The sequence below is a fragment of the Canis lupus genome, chromosome 9 (assembly GCF_048164855.1).
Source record: "Canis lupus baileyi chromosome 9, mCanLup2.hap1, whole genome shotgun sequence".
NCBI classification, from domain to species: Eukaryota; Metazoa; Chordata; class Mammalia; order Carnivora; family Canidae; genus Canis; species Canis lupus.
In genome coordinates this window covers 72214191-72230218 of record NC_132846.1, presented here as the reverse complement: position 1 = coordinate 72230218, position 16028 = coordinate 72214191, and the positions used below count along the sequence as shown (strand labels likewise).

Genomic DNA, 16028 nt, shown 5'->3' with positions numbered 1-16028 from the left:
CAGGAACACACGTTCCTACACCCTTGTCAATTCCATCAGACTTTTCTATCTTTGACAACATGACAGGTGGAAAAGGCAATGAGTGTGACTTGCAATTATTTGATAATGTGTGGGTAAGTATATTTTTGATATTTATTAATCGTTTATAGTTCTTGTGAACTGCCTTTTCACAGCTTTTGCCCACAGTAGTGGGTTGAAGAGTGACCCCCAAAATTCATGTCTCTCCAGAACCTCAGAATATGACTTTATTTGGAAATCAGGTCTTTGCAGATATAATCAGTGAAGATGGGGCCCCAGTGGCTTGGGATTAGGGTGGGCCCTGAATCACATCATGGATGCCCTCACGAGAGGCGAGGACATGCCCCTGAAGAAGGGATCTGAGCAGAGAGGCAGATGGCTCCTAGCCAAGAACTGCCAAGGACAGTAGCAACTCCAGAAGCTAGAAGGGGCAGGGAGGGGACTTTCCTGGAGACCTCAGAGGGAGCACAGCCCCAACGCAAGACCTTGGGTTTGTATTTCCAGCCTCCAGAACTATAAGAGAGTATCTTCCTGTTTTTCTAAGCCACCTTTGTGGTACTTTGTTCCAGCAGCCCCGGGAAAATGTTTCCTTTCCCAGGAAAATAACACGCCCATTTAAAAAACTATAACCTACTGATACATAAAACTCTCTCTGTACTAATAAATTAGCCCTATCTCACATTGAACATCACTCTGATAGTCCCAGAACAGATGTAACCCATGTGCAAGTCAGAGAGTATAACTACATGGAGGATAGCCACCAAGGACAAGAACTCCCCATTTACCTGTGTGTAATCTCCCATCTTGCCCCACTTTCCTCCAGGGAAGAATCCCTAAACCAAAATCCGAATTTTGTGTTGCTACTTCTTTGTTACACTTAAATGTGGGCCAAATACTGTATTGATTGCTTTTGAAATTTACTAAAATGGAACTCCACCCTATCTATGGGTCTTCTGAGATCCAGGTTAGTACCATGCCTCAGGCAAACGCTCCTGTCGAGGGTAGTTGAGGGTCCTCAATCTGCACTGCTGTAGTGACACTGCCCTGTCATTTCCCTGCCATGTCACTACAGCATGTGTGTGTATACTCATGACTGATGTGTCCACCAAAATGGATGTGTCCCCTCTCCAGCTGACGGATGTGGGGGCTGTCTCTAGAGTTATGCTGGGCCCTATCTCCTAGTGTGTATATGTAACAGTTTCTCCTGCATAGCGAGGAGAGGGATTGCTCACTAGCTGAGTACAGGAATAGTCAACCCAATAAAATATTGCCAAATTGTCTTCCACAGTGGCTATGCCTATAGATACTCCTATAAGACAGACATTTTCCCAGAAAATGAGATCTTTAGAATTCTGATTTTCCACAAATTAACAAAACTGTTTAAAGAGACCATATTCAACAGCTCCAAGACTAATTGTGAAAGAGGGGATTCTCTCCTGGCACTTTAAATTATGCTGATCTATAGATTAAGAGAAAACAACTTAAAAACAGCTGATGTAGGGTCAATAGCATGGTTTAATGGTGGAAAAGAAATTCTCATACGAGCTGCAATGGGCCAGGGCTTCGATACTTTATCAATCTGGAGCTCATCAACACTCGATGTACTTGACACCCTTCATAAAACACAGGAAATGTGGGGATGTCAGGGTGACCTGGGGCTGTAGACATGCCTCTGAGATGGCTGTTCTTTCTAAAAATAAGCCCATGGCAGGATAGGACAAGATGAAGAAGCATGCTCCTAGCTGACAGGAGGAGACCTGGGAGCCCAATCCCAGGCCCCAACAGGACCAGAGCCCTCCTGCAGTTGTCAGGGAGGGAGTCACCAGGGTGACTGAGGGCAGGCGAGCCCTTATGTTGTTACTTTTTTTTTTTTTTAAGATTTTATTTATGAATACATGACACACACACACACACACACACAGAGGCCGAGACACAGGCAGAGGGAGAAGCAGGCCCCATGCAGGGAGCCCGACACCGGACTCCATTCTAGGTCTCCAGGATCACGTCCTGGGCTGAAGGCGGAGCTAAACTGCTGAGCCACCAGGGCTGCCCATATTGTTACTTTAAAGCCAGTTTTTTACAGCTCAGTCTGGAGTATAGAGTTAGTTACTTATATAGTATCTAACTGACGTAGTAGCCTACAATTCTTTCTTGGATGAAGTTAATTATATTTTGCAAATAAAGATAACTGATTTTTGCAAGAAGCAAAGTATGACTTTGATAGCAACATACCAACATGTGTAAGGTCTGGAGTACTGCTCATTAAGTATGTGTCTCATTCATTTGAACTGAGTTACTGAAGGAATTATTCAATTAGGCCAAACACTATCCCCACTTTCCACAATTCTTTAAAGTCCTTAATAACTAGAAATGTCTACAGAAATCATACAGGAAAAAGACTTCACAAGACAAGAAAATAGGCACAAGAAAATTGCAGAGTAAGGTAAACATGCAGATTATGAAGTAGAATACATTTCATTTCATACAGAAAAACAAAATTCTGGTCAATAACCACTCTAGAATTTCCACCAGGAATCAACTGGGCCCGCACATCCTGGCTGCACGTCTCTGGTCCTCTCCCGTCTGGTCCCATCAGTCATGATCCTGCCAAGTCCAGAGGTCATTCCCAGCACACCCCTCCAAAATGTCTGTCCCTCCTGCCCATCCCCACACTCCCCAGCTCTCTTTGCCTCCGGGGCACCATTCTGCTGCCCCTTCCATACTGGCCACTCCTTTGCTAGATGACCTTCCCTCTTAGTAGTCTGTAAGCATTCCTGTGTCCCAGGCCTCTGTCCCTAAGGCTTCAGGTACCACCTTATTAAGACACACCAATAGTCCAGACCACTGCCCTATTCTCCTCTCAAGCCTGCTAAGTTCCACGGAACCTCACCTCAATAAAACACTCAGATTCACCCAGCTGCTCTAGTTACAGACGCTGGGCATCATCCTTAACACATACTCCCTATTCAAGCCATGAGCTAATCCCACTGCCTCTACCTTCTGAATGTGTCCCAGTGCACTTGTTCCTCCTCTCCCTTCCTGCACAGGCCAATACTGTGCCTTGCCTCCATGTTTTCTTTTCCTCTCACCCCACATCTACCTGTCACACCTGTCAGAGTGCTGCACATATTGGGGAACTCTGACATCACCCTCTTGCTCAGGCTACCCAGGGCCTGCCCCACCCTCTCATCTGCTACCCATCATCTCTACACCAGGCATGGGAGCCACGCTGGCCTCTCACAGCTCCTGAAATCCACCTGCTATATCAGTTCCATCTCAGAGCCTGCACACCCCTGCTGTTCTCTCCTCCCACGCTGGCCCCTGACTGCCCTGGAGAGGCCAGCTCTGATTATCCCTTTCCCCATGATGCTAGTGCGTTTTTCTTCATAGTACAAATCACTACCACACATTATGTTTGCCTATTAATTACCTCTTCCACAAGAAGGTGAGCTCCACCACTGAACTACCAGCTCCCACAGCAGTGCCCAACACGCAGTAGGTACTCAGTGAATATTTGTTCAAGGAATGGACAAATATTTGAAGATTACTGTACTACTGATAGCCTTTCACCCCTAACATCTCTCTCTAATTAACGGATAAAGAATCTGATTTCTAACACATGCGCAATATAGAACTGTGCCAAAATAATCAAGGTATGAAAAATGTTGAATTCTCATCTCTCTCCAAGACAGACAGCTGCACTTTGATGCTGCAGGATGAATTACCCTGGTGAAGGGATGATTATGTCCCAGAGCTGCTTAAAAGATTAAGCAATCCAGTAAGATTTTGAAGACATTCTTTGGGACAAGAGAAAAATTCTACCTTTTTTGATAATTAGTCTTCATTTTTTTGGCATACCAAATGATAGTCAATCAAGGCAATGGGAAAATGTTAATTATACAAATCAAAATGGGCAAAACAAATAGAGCTTAACTCTGAATTAAAGTCAGATGAAAACTGCCATTTCCTCTTCTCTTTTCTCTTTATTCCTGTTAGTATGGTTTAAAATGCTATTCTGTAACAAATTATACCTGGACTGAGCAGCAAGTAGGGGTGACTGGGGGGGGGGGGAGCGCACCTGCAGTGTGATCATCGGGACCTGACTTTTACAGTGGGGGCATGTGGCCTCTCGGTACTTGCAAGCCTTTTCTACATGGTCATGCAGGTCTCTTCGCAACACTTTTTCTTTGCAGTCAGCACGGACACACGAAAGCTCTTCAAACTGGCAATCGTTCTTTAAATGCACCTGTAAAACAAACACTTCAAAGCTCTCAATTGGCAAAGACATTCAATCTAAAATACCAGATTCTAGCCTCTACACAGCTAACTCCTTCAGAAATGTTTCTGCCCACTTCTAGACCAGTTTTTCACAGAGAAGAGTGACAAGTGTATTGAGAGACAATGAATTTTGTATCCTTTTAGTGATGACTCAAACTATATTGCTTTTGAAGGAGTAAGCCAATTCTCCCTTCCTGGGTAAATAAATGGTTAGTTATCTGCTAAGGACTTTGTTTTATTCCAGCTCAAGTATGCCTTCATAAAGGATAAAATAAGATGCTAATAAAAAAAAAACACATAAAAAGTTATGTGGGATTTCATGGTTAGAGAGGGAGAGAGAAAGTTTTAACAAGCCTTCCAAAATTAAAAACCAGTTCAGATTTCTTTCCATTCTAAGTAGGGTGGGGGTGTTTAAAAACCAGTTCGCAATTTTGCCAATGATGTCATAAAAATAACATTTCGTACCTAAGTGGCTTGGACTGCTTTCATATTTGGTTGTTTTGAAAATCAACATAACTGTGGCCTTAGGGTGCCTCATCATACTGATCAGGGAGTTACATTTCTTTTTTTATTTAAAAAAAAGATTTATTTATTTGAGAGTGAGAAAGCGCGCGTGAGCTGGGGGAGGGGCAGAGAGGGAGAAAATCTCAAGCAGACTCCCTGCTGAGAGCGGATCCTGACACAGGGCTCAATCCCACGACCCTATGATCACAACCTGAACTGAAATCAAGAGTCACACTAAACTGACTAAGCCACCCAGGCACCCCAAGGAGTCGTATTTCTTATGGTAAGCAAGGAGCATGGTTCCCAGGACGTACCAGTAGGTGTCCCAGTGTCAACTGCTCTGTGCAGCCTCCACCTTCATTCCTGCAATAGATCTGAAGAGCTAGAATTTCTCTCTTGCAGCAATTATCCTTAAACACCTGAAATGGGAAGACAGTTATTTCAGAGGATTAATGTTTCTTAATCTCCACATGCTACTACTTCAGACAAGGCAAAACCACTTTAAAAAAAATCATGAGAGCATCTCTTAAGTGGACCTCAGAAAGCATTAAGGACCATCTTAATTTCTAATTTCTAAGTAGCATGAAGGAGCTGTCCCCACTAAGAGACACATTTAAATAATACAACCTTAACTACCACCTTTTATTAGATAAGTCAAATGAAAACAAGCTATACCAAATAATTAAAGATCACTTTTGAACATCCAAATACACGTAATTAACTCTGACATAATCTCAAGGTGGGGATGCACAAGAAGCAGGTTCATACGTGGACTCTGGACCCTTCCAAGAGCCAGCTCTGTGGGGGTGGCCAGGAGTGGAAAATGCTTACCAAGGGATGAGTTCGTAACTCAATGCCACTACAACTTAATGCCTCTTTAGGTCACTTGCTAAAGAAAGAGCAAAACTACTGTAAAAGATTGAATCCTGCAGATGGCTTATAATACATTTGTTTCGGTTCTTTTTCCTAAGGTGATGTCCCTTATAACCCATTTTTCACTGAAAAGGAGACAGTATTATCCTGCTACTAAAAACAAACAAACAAACAAACAAAAACCCCCACCTCTTTTAAATAAATATTCCAAAGACTGAAGTTAGTCCAATAATGAAAATGTTTCCCTTTGAAAATGAAAGCCTTCCTTTAATTGTATTTTTCCTTAGAAAACAAGCAGATTCACTCCTTCTAGCAATAGTCTCAAACATCTTTGTCTTCAGGCGTTTCTAAGAAACTCCTATATGTTAACACTCCATACAGTGGAAAAATAGATAGGATCTTACTATGCCTTTCTCAACTTCAAAGGCAAAGAAATAGAATCAACAGCTGTTAAGAGTTAAAAATAAAGTAATTTGGAGTCAAATCTAATCCTTCATAAACAAGACTTTTAAAAAACACACTAAGGTCGCCAAACAGGTATTTTTAGCCAATAGGAAATATGCTTCCTTTTTTTAAAAATTTTTATTTATTTATGATAGTCACATAGAGAAAGAGAGAGGGAGAGAGAGAGAGAGAGGCAGAGACATAGGCAGAGGGAGAAGCAGGCTCCATGCACCGGGAGCCCGACATGGGATTCGATCCCGGGTCTCCAGGATCACGCCCTGGGCCAAAGGCAGGCGCTAAAACCACTGCGCCACCCAGGGATCCCTATGCTTCCTTTTTGTGGCATTAAATTTCTTAAGTCATTTGAGTTTAACTTTATGGATACAAAACAAAGATTGGAGGGGGATCCCTGGGTGGCGCAGCGGTTTGGCGCCTGCCTTTGGCCCAGGGCGCGATCCTGGAGACCCGGGATCGAATCCCACATCAGGCTCCTGGTGCATGGAGCCTGCTTCTCCCGCTGCCTATGTCTCTGCCTCTCTCTCTCTCTGTGACTATCATAAATAAATAAATAAAAGTTAAAAAAAAAAAAAAAACAAAGATTGGAAATGTCACAAGTACAGAATTTTAGAGCTGAGAGTATTTACTGCAACTGTCCCATTGCATAGATGAGGAGCCTGGGGCCCCAAGGTGACCTGCAGAGGGCAGATCTCCATCTCAAAGCCCCATCTTCCCATGAGGATCCAAGGCATTGGTCAATGTCATTCATGATGCTCCAATAAAACTAGTAATTTCTTCAGTTACCAATGCCATTGAAAAGTAGGGGTAATAATTCTGAACAATGAAACAGACAAGGTCTGTTGTTTCAACATCTACCACAATCACATCTGTCAGACACATGTTAACAAGTTAGTGGCCATGCAACTAAGGGGTAGTTGGGTGACTAGTTTTCTTAAAGACAACCCCCCCCCTTTTACTTACTACAGTCTGTAGCAGTAGGCAAACACTGAGGAAGACAAGGTACATGGACATGTTGCCAGTTCTGTCTCTAAACTGCCCAGAGGAGTTAGAGTAGGTGCCCTTATTCTGGCAGAGGAGGATCCTCAAATCACTGCACTCACCTGGGCTGCCCTGATGACAAACCCAATCTGCAAAGTGCTCTGGACACAAAACCCCAGAGTAAGAATTTTATTGTACAATTTAATGACCTACATTTAAAAAATTGTCAGGTTCATCAATCAAAATATTGGTACTGAACATTTTTATTGATATTTTAAGTACTTTAAGAATGAGTCATTTCAAACTAAAAGCGTGCCTAGCAGGGTTTAGCAATGTGTAGATGACCAGAGGTGCTGTGGTGGTGGTGGTGGGGGATCAGAGCCCCAGGAGGGAAGCAGGTGGGTAGCCCCCCTGAACCCCTCTGAGAGTCCTCACTGACAGAGAGCTTTCACTGGTACACATAATCACATGGCGGGGGGAAGGGTGGAAATCCAACATCCCTCTAATGACTAGGAGATGGTGCACACGAGGCAGGCAGACAGCAAATCCCATTGAACTCCTGAGACCAGCAGGCTCTAAGAGCCAAATCCCAGCTGTCTGGGGGAAGGGCTTCAGAGGACTGTGTGCATCTCCGCACTTCACCTATTCAGTTCCTGCAACCCCCCTATATCTCCTGGGGTCTCGGGAAGTGGTTCCACTACTGTCACAGGCAAGGACACAGGCTCAGAGAGTGAAGGAAGCACACCTGGACAAGGTCACCCAGCTGGGCAGCTGTTCCACCTTGACCTTGCAGCACCTGCTGTCCAGCCCCGAGATACCATCAGAGCCGGCTCAGAGCACTGGGTGCAAACCGTGTGCCACGGATGACTGAAGCATTGGACAAGGTCATTTATTAAAACCCCAAGAATACCTTATCTTTAATGATGCTTTCTTGACACGCAGTGCATTTTGGGCTTGAGGAGCTGAGGGGAAAACACACAATAAAGACATCAGTAAGTGGGGTTCTACTGACAGCAGAAGTCCTGTGTTCACTGGAGCTGCGGCCACGCCTGTGTGAAGCGCACAGCAGCAAGCCGAGCTCCAGGATGCCATGGTGAACGGGCTTCCAACATGAAGCCACAGGAGAAAAGGACTCGAGTTTGCTAATGGTAATTTTTCATAAGGAAGTTTTTAAGCAGAACAGCTTAGACCAGTCCCACTTGGAAAGCCCCTTTCAATTAAAAGTGAAATTTTATTTCAGAAACCAAAACTAGCTATCTGTGGAGAAGCTCTGTGGTGGGAGCATCCACAGCCTATTCAGAGGGCCTACAAGCGATCTGGCTTTATAAAAACAGTCAGTACTTTCTTCACAAGTTATTTTCCTTCATAATATACTGAAAAGCCAGTGCAGTTCCACAGTTAACAGTAGGAGGACTGAAAACTGACCCTCAGGAAACCACTCGCCCACTACATCATTCTTATCCCCAAACACAGGATGAGAGCCCCTGCTCCCAAGCTGCCCTTTTTTGGACTTGATTCTAACCCCATCTTATGCTGCCTGGAAACCACCTCCTAGAAATTAAAAATAAAACTAAGTGTGAGCCCTTTCTACTCGCATGGTCCCTGCCCTCGACAGCCAAGGGCTCCGGGAGTCCAGGACAGGGGTGTCAGCACAGGCTTCAGGGAGGAGGGTGCAGGGCTGGACATGTGTATCCTGGGGCTGTGGGCAGAGGAGGGAAACTCCACAGGCTTGGGAAGCCAGGCAGGAGAACTGAGAGTTGATAGGAGATGAAATTACTGTGTTTTTAAGTAAAAGTACATTCACTTAGACTATATCAACATGAAGCTTGTGCTAAATTGCTTTAATCATTTGAATCTTTTTACACGCATAGACTCTAGGGCTACTCTAGAGTAGCATCTGGGTGGGATCCCTTGATACCCCTTACCCCCAGGAACATGGCTAGCCACCCACCCCCTGGCCCAGAGCTGCAGGACAGGTTTGCATGGTTAGAAAAATCAGGTGCTCTAAGTCTGCTCTGCCATCACTAGGCTTGACTTGAGTCATTTTTCCCTGTAGCAGGGTAAGCTGAGCTCACTGGGATAAGTGAATAAGGCCACAGTGGGAAATAGCCAGGGGGAGGATGACAGGAAGGGAGAGGTGATCAAGGGCCATGCCGCCAGTGGTGAATCAGGAAGAGGAGTGGGCAGGCTTCCCTGTGCTCTGACACTGGAGACCAAGTCTGAGATCATCCTGCCGTAGCCCTCAGTGCCCAGCACCATGCCCAAAAACTATGTGGGGGGATGAACCGAGATGCTTTCTTGGAGAATGTTATTTGTGTTATAAAACTCCAGACTGCCTCCCTGACTCCCTCTGTAATTCTAAAATGGCACCAATACTTAGCTGACAAGGACTTCCAAGGGCTCAGTGTATGCTTTCCTTACTTGCTGGGTAGTCGTGGACAGACTAGATTCCTACCTAGGCTGGGGACATGTCCAGTCCTCCCTGTTGACCCCGTCCTCCTCAGCCTCTGTCCCCAGAGCACCTGCACTTTAAGGGCTCCTGTGTCACTTGCCGATGGGTGCGTTGCCTTCAAGAACTGGGTACTTCTAGAGCAGCACAGACGGGGGACCCCAGGGCACCAGGGCCAGGGTGGCAAGCTCCATCAGTAAGTGGCAGGTGTAAGAGTGACCTTCGGTAGGTGCTTGGTGGGGAGGAGACAGAAGTTTGTGGGAGGGGGGCTAAGCAGTCCAGGCTGCCGGCCATAGAAGCCCTGGAAAATTCAGGCATGGGGTTCTACCGAGTTTCCTTAATGATTCACAGGCTAGGCTCTGAGAATTTTGTTTGGGTTTCTTCAGAGCTTTTAACCTTTAGCATTTCTTGTTTAGAGAAGTGAAGCAGCGAGTGGAGAGAAACTGGAGAAGCTGCAAGGCACAGTGAGCCCAGACCAGGGCAGCGGGGGCCCCTACCTCAGCACGGCAGCCATGCAGGTCTCACAGAACCGGTGTCCACACTCAGTCTGCTTCGGGTTACACAGCACCAGGCGGCACTTCTCACACTTGTACTTGTCCTCCACGGTCTTCACAAACCTTTCTTTGTAACCTCCTTGTTCGGGGACGAAAATGGACGTCCCGGCGCTGCGATCAGGGTGCAGCTTTAGCGGTGGGTTAGTCTGCAGTGTGCCGGGGGAGTCCATCTTTTTACTTGACTCCATTTTAGGAAAGAGAAATTCTGGTGGGGGGAAAGGTAACAGTCATGAGTAAAATGCTATCATGTCATCCTTTGCAAGGAAAGGATACACAGCTTTGGGGATGAAAAAGTGCCTGAGAGCTGTGGGTTTGTTTGTTTGTTTTTCAGTTTAAGTAACACACAAGAACCTTCCTGACTTTAATATGTGATGGGAACCAGACATAAGCAAACATGCTTCTTCCCTTTCTATGTGAGCCAAACATGACTATTAACGTTACTGTTCAAAAACTTCCAAAAAGTATACCAGTTGTGTCATTAAAGTTCTTTGAAATACAGGTAATACTTTGCTGTAACTTAAAATTATACGCATCATTCTGATATTTTGGCCAAAGCAACAGATGTTCTCAGCCAGTTTTATTTCTTGGTTCACCTCCCTGCTGATGAATGCCCGTGACACGACTCAGGGGTGGCCTGCCACATGGTGATGGCATTGCTGTGGAGCCTGCGCTCAGAACAGTGTCACTCACTCCAACAACAGCAGACACTGTGTGATGGTGTCTGCAGACTCTTCATGCTACTTTTGCTCCCAAAGAGACCCCAAGAGTCTGCCCACAATGCTCCAATCTGGGCACACCGTGACTGGCACCTGCTTTCCGCCCACACGGCCAGCCTGGCCCCAATGTGACCCCATGCTGTGCACCACAGAGTTTCAGGATGCACCCACTGTGGATTTACAGGCACTTTCATGCCTGGGGATGGAACCAGCAGAGGGACACTGCAACTGAATGGGTCTCCTGTGCCCATATGGGCAGGCTCTCCTCCCGCACATGGTGACAAGTGCACAGATGGCTGCTTCCCACCTGTAAGTTCCCATCAACAGGCAAAATAACAGCTCCTACACATGAGCCACAAAGATTCCAGCCTGTGCAGGTCCGCCAGCTGAAGTACACAGTAGCACATCTGGTGAACCTACAGAGGAATTTCTTTCAAAACTCACCAGGTCTCTCAAAACTACACCGTGTTCTTGCTCAATCCATTTATTTCTGCTAATTATAAAAATGAGGGCCAAATTCCATCTACTTACAAGGCCCCGGGTGTCTGTCCCTCATCCCCTTCCCTTTTCTCCCCAGTGCAAGGTTGGAACAGGAGGCAGACCCGCACCTCAGGCCATGGGGTGCTGGGTGCAGAGCCCACTCTCTAAAGCCTTGTTCCTCACATTGCCTTGTTCTGCCTCTTTATGAAGCTGAAAGAATGAATGCTTTACGACTAGGAATGTACAGAACACCAGCAGCCTAACATCTGACAAATAAATGAACTGGTGTTCTAGCCACACTCAGGCTAGTTTTAATAAAATAGAACATCACTGTGGCAAAGTGTGGAAGCCTCCTGTGAAATCCATCTATTTATAAAAATAAGAAAAAAAGCTTTCAAAAAGACCTCAAAAGGCCAGCTGCTCCTTGCTCACAATTTTGTTGATCAGAATCCTGTTCATTGTGATGCTAAGCAGGAAGGTGCCTGGTGCTTGCTGTACCTGTCAGAGAAAATAGTTGACCAGGAGCCAATCTGCTGCCAACTGGCCATGCCATCTCTGGCACTGTGTGACCTCTCACTTTCCACACCAGGCCCTTGCTTCTGCAGATGCTCAGAGTTCACCTCCCCTCCTGGAATGTACCTCCCCGCCTTCTCAAGGACCCCCTTTGCCCTGTCTGTACTTTTTCCATGACACTTCCCACCCTCTAACTCTGCATGCTTGTTGTTAACTCTCTTTCTCCTTGAGCAGGATGCAAGCTCCCCAGATACGCAGGTTTTGTTGACAAATTCCAGGTACCTAGAAGAGTGCCTGAGGGGCAGAAGGTACCCGGTATATATCTGCTGAGCTAACAGATGTAAAGGTGAGGTCTGAGCCACTAATAGTACCAAGCTATGTTTCTGTGACAACCGACTCTTCCAGGAAAAGAAAACTCTTCAGCTTTTAGATCTGGTCTTGGAGCTTCCAGCCTTGAAAACTCTTCTTAGATTATAAGCTACTTATGAGTTTGGTTTAGTATCTCAGCCAATAATGCACAGGAAGCTGCATGTTCAATAAACAGTTTTTAATGACAAATATTTGATTCTTTAAAGGTGAATTCCTATTTCAAACCTGAGAGACAATTAACTTTTTTTTTTTTTATTTATTTATTCATGATAGTCACACGGAGAGAGAGAGAGAGGCAGAGAAACAGGCAGAGGGAGAAGCAGGCTCCAAGCACTGGGAGCCCGATGTGGGATTCGATCCCGGGTCTCCAGGATCGCGCCCTGGGCCAAAGGCAGGCGCCAAACCGCTGCGCCACCCAGGGATCCCTGAGACAATTAACTTTGGATTAAACAAATGATAAATAATAAATGTTCATTTACCTACAACATGTCATTCTCTGTATAAATAAGAATACAGTTTGAGATTTTTTGTTTTTGTAGGCTACTTAAGATAAGTGAACAGATGCAAAATGTATCCCAGGCACATCAAAGAAAGCATCGCAGCAGCCCTGTCCTAAAGGGCACATGACAGCCTATGGCCAGCAGGCACATCAGGACTTACCTATAATGTAAGTTACCTTACCCTGTGATGTAGGGTGCCAACGGGAGCATCTCTGCAACGGGCGACTGTGGGGCTCTGACAATCCTACCCAGCATCCCTGCATCTCATCCCACGCATGACCCATTCCCAATCTAGGCTGTGGGCTGGAGAATGAGCCTTAAGGGAAGGAGGGAAAGATGCTCTACCGTGCTTGGGCTATAGAAACCAGAGCAACACCAGATCTCCACTACCTTATATTCACAAGGAAGGAAAAAGAAGCATAAGAAAATGGTCTAAATATGAAGTTTCCATAATAGGCAAACCTATACAGATAGAAAACAGACTCATAGCTGCCAGGGCTGAGGGAGGGGAGTGTGTACTGATGTGTACAGGCTTTCCCCCTGGGGTGATGGAGCGGTTCAGGGGTGATGAGCGGTTCAGGAACTGGATAATGGGACGGACTATCTCTGTCTAATGTATCTCTAAATACATTACAATTCATCGAACCAGACATTTTAAAGAGGTGAATTTTATAGTACAAGAATTATATCTCAATTTAAAATCTAAACAAAAAATATTGCAAAATAACTGTTCAAAATGGCTCCGTGTGGGTTTGGTTAGTTTGTGTCATTTATACATAGTGGCATATACTCTAAAGTATAGGACTCTAACGTTAAAACTGTATATGCCCAACTGCTGTGATCAGTGACAGACATCTAAGGGAGCACAGTGAGACTTTCATTGATTAGAACAGTTATGTGCCCTCAGAAAAGACAACAAAAAACTAAAACATGGAGGTGCGAAGTGCAAGGAATAAAGACCAGATCCCCTGACTGCAACTACCCAGGGGCAGATGCTCCCTTCTGACAAACATCCAGAAGCGGCAAATGCACATGAACAAAACATGTCTTCTTTCTCCCTGCACACAAACTGTGTCGCATATCCAAATTCATCAACAGCTTCCTGCTGAGTGAAGTAAGTCAGTCGGAGAAGGACAAACATTATATGTTCTCATTCATTTGGGGAATATAAATAATAGTGAAAGGGAATATAAGGGAAGGGAGAAGAAATGTGTGGGAAATATCAGAAAGGGAGACAGAACGTAAAGACTGCTAACTCTGGGAAACGAACTAGGGGTGGTAGAAGGGGAGGAGGGCGGGGGTTGGGAGTGAATGGGTGACGGGCACTGGGGGTTATTCTGTATGTTAGTAAATTGAACACCAATAAAAAATAAATTAAAAATTAAAAAAAAAAAAAACAGCTTCCTTTTGAAACCAATGCTGTATTCTGGCCATTTTCCCCATATCAGCATATACAGATCTACTTTTTTATTTTTTTATTTATTTTTTTATTTTTTTGTTTTGTTTTTTAATATTTTATTTATTTATTCATGACAGACACACAGAGAGAGAGAGGCAGAGACACAGGCAGAGGGAGAAGCAGGCTCCATGCTGGGAGCCCGACGTGGGACTCGACCCTGGGTCTCTAGGATCGTACCCCAGGCAGAAGGCGGTGCCAAACCACTGGGCCATCGGGGCTGCCCTACTTTCTTATTTTGAAGGGCTGCATACAGCACTCTACTGGATGGTTTACCTAATTGATATAACCAGTTCCACTAATGGAGAAACTCAGGCTGCTTCTGATGTTTTGCTATTTTTTAAAAGAATTTTTTTTTTTGAGAGAGAGAGAGAGTGTACATACATGATGGGGAAGGACAGAAGGACAAGAAGAGAACCCCAAGCAGACTCCTTACTGAGTGCAGAGCCTGAAATGGGGCTCAATCCCAAGACCCTGAGATCATGACCTGAGTCAAAATCAAGAGTCAGGTGCTAACTGATTGAGCCACCCAGGCGCCCCGATGTTGTGCTATCATGAACAATCTGCAGTGAACATTCCTGAACTTCTATCTTTGCACGTTTAGGCAACCACACAGCAACAGAACTGCTGGGTCAGAGGTGATGTGCATTTTATGGTACTCTAATCACTGCCAAACACTTGTAAAAGGTTGTATATTACATATTTCCTTCAATATTTACTAAACTATTAAACAAATATTATTTTAGAGGGCAATAGCCCATTTCATTCAAATACTGACGCTTCCCACTTTATTTCGCCTCAGCGGTGTTCCCTGGAGAGTATTGCTGGCTACATTGTTTTACAAACATCAGGGCTTTCAACCTGGGAATGCTGGAGGGCATGCCCACCACCCTTCTATATGGGTAGGAGCACCCTTCTCCAGGAGTGATTCTGTAAAGGTTTGCCAAACCAATCACATTTTATTTCAACAAATACAACTAGGCACCTATGACATACACAGCTCTGTGTCTCACACATCAGGGACACAGCCCCTGAGAGCTTTGAAGGAGTCACGAGGAGGTGAGCACTCCAGGGTCAACAAGCAGAGGATGATGAACAGAAGGTACCAAGGGCTGCAGATCTTCAAAAAAGAAAGATAGCACATTGGTTTTGGGGATATTGAGGCTTCAGGAGTTGGACTGGTGGTATCACTTCAATTCCAACAGAGGAGGACAAGAAGGAGCAGCAGACATGGCACTGTGAGGTGGCTGTGGAAGGGAACCTGGTGTTAGGGGTTTCAGGGGAGGAGCCAGTCAGGCAGGACATCTGGCACTGAGTAGCCTGGGTAGTAAGGGTGGCCCAGTGTCTCCCTGAGATGGATCCTTGAGCACAGCACTGACCCCCAGAGTCTCATTTCTCTTTACATGAAAAGCAGATACTATATCCCTAACTATCTGCACTATCAGGCATTACTATAATATTTTAGGTTGAGGCCATCTGCAGACTCTGCAGCACTGCATACAGAGAAGATACGTCCTCCCACCAACTGCGGTCAGGGAATCTGCCAAGGAATGGCCTGTTTCCTCACCCTATTTAGACAGCCCCAAGCCTTGTTTTAAAAGGCGCTTCTGAAATAAAGACATAAAAATAAATAAATAAATAAAAGGCGCTTCTCAGCAATATGACAAGAAAAAGAAAAGGCATATCAATTGGAAATGAAGACATAAAACTATTTCTTTTTCAGATAGCATCATCCTGCATATATAACTCAGAAAAGAATAAACTAAAAATGAGTTGAACTAATAAACTGATTCAGCAAAGTTGCAGAATCAGAGGTCAATATAAAAAAATCAATTGTATTTCTATACACTAGCAATAAACAACCCAAAAATGAAGTTA

General features: G+C 44.9%; 1 protein-coding gene across 3 annotated transcripts in view; it reads right to left on the bottom strand.

Moving 5' to 3' along the window:
* Window positions 1–16028, bottom strand: part of TRAF3 (TNF receptor associated factor 3) — a 116044-nt gene that overhangs the window by 22324 nt on the left and 77692 nt on the right. For all 3 annotated transcript variants that reach the window (XM_072840021.1, XM_072840022.1, XM_072840024.1), the window contains 4 exons: window positions 10060–10321; window positions 8024–8075; window positions 5115–5219; window positions 4097–4264 (listed from right to left, as the gene is read on the bottom strand). In XM_072840021.1, the coding sequence (XP_072696122.1) occupies window positions 4097–4264; window positions 5115–5219; window positions 8024–8075; window positions 10060–10304 (570 nt within the window). In that variant the 5' untranslated portion in view covers window positions 10305–10321. The remainder of the gene's footprint in view (window positions 1–4096; window positions 4265–5114; window positions 5220–8023; window positions 8076–10059; window positions 10322–16028) is intronic.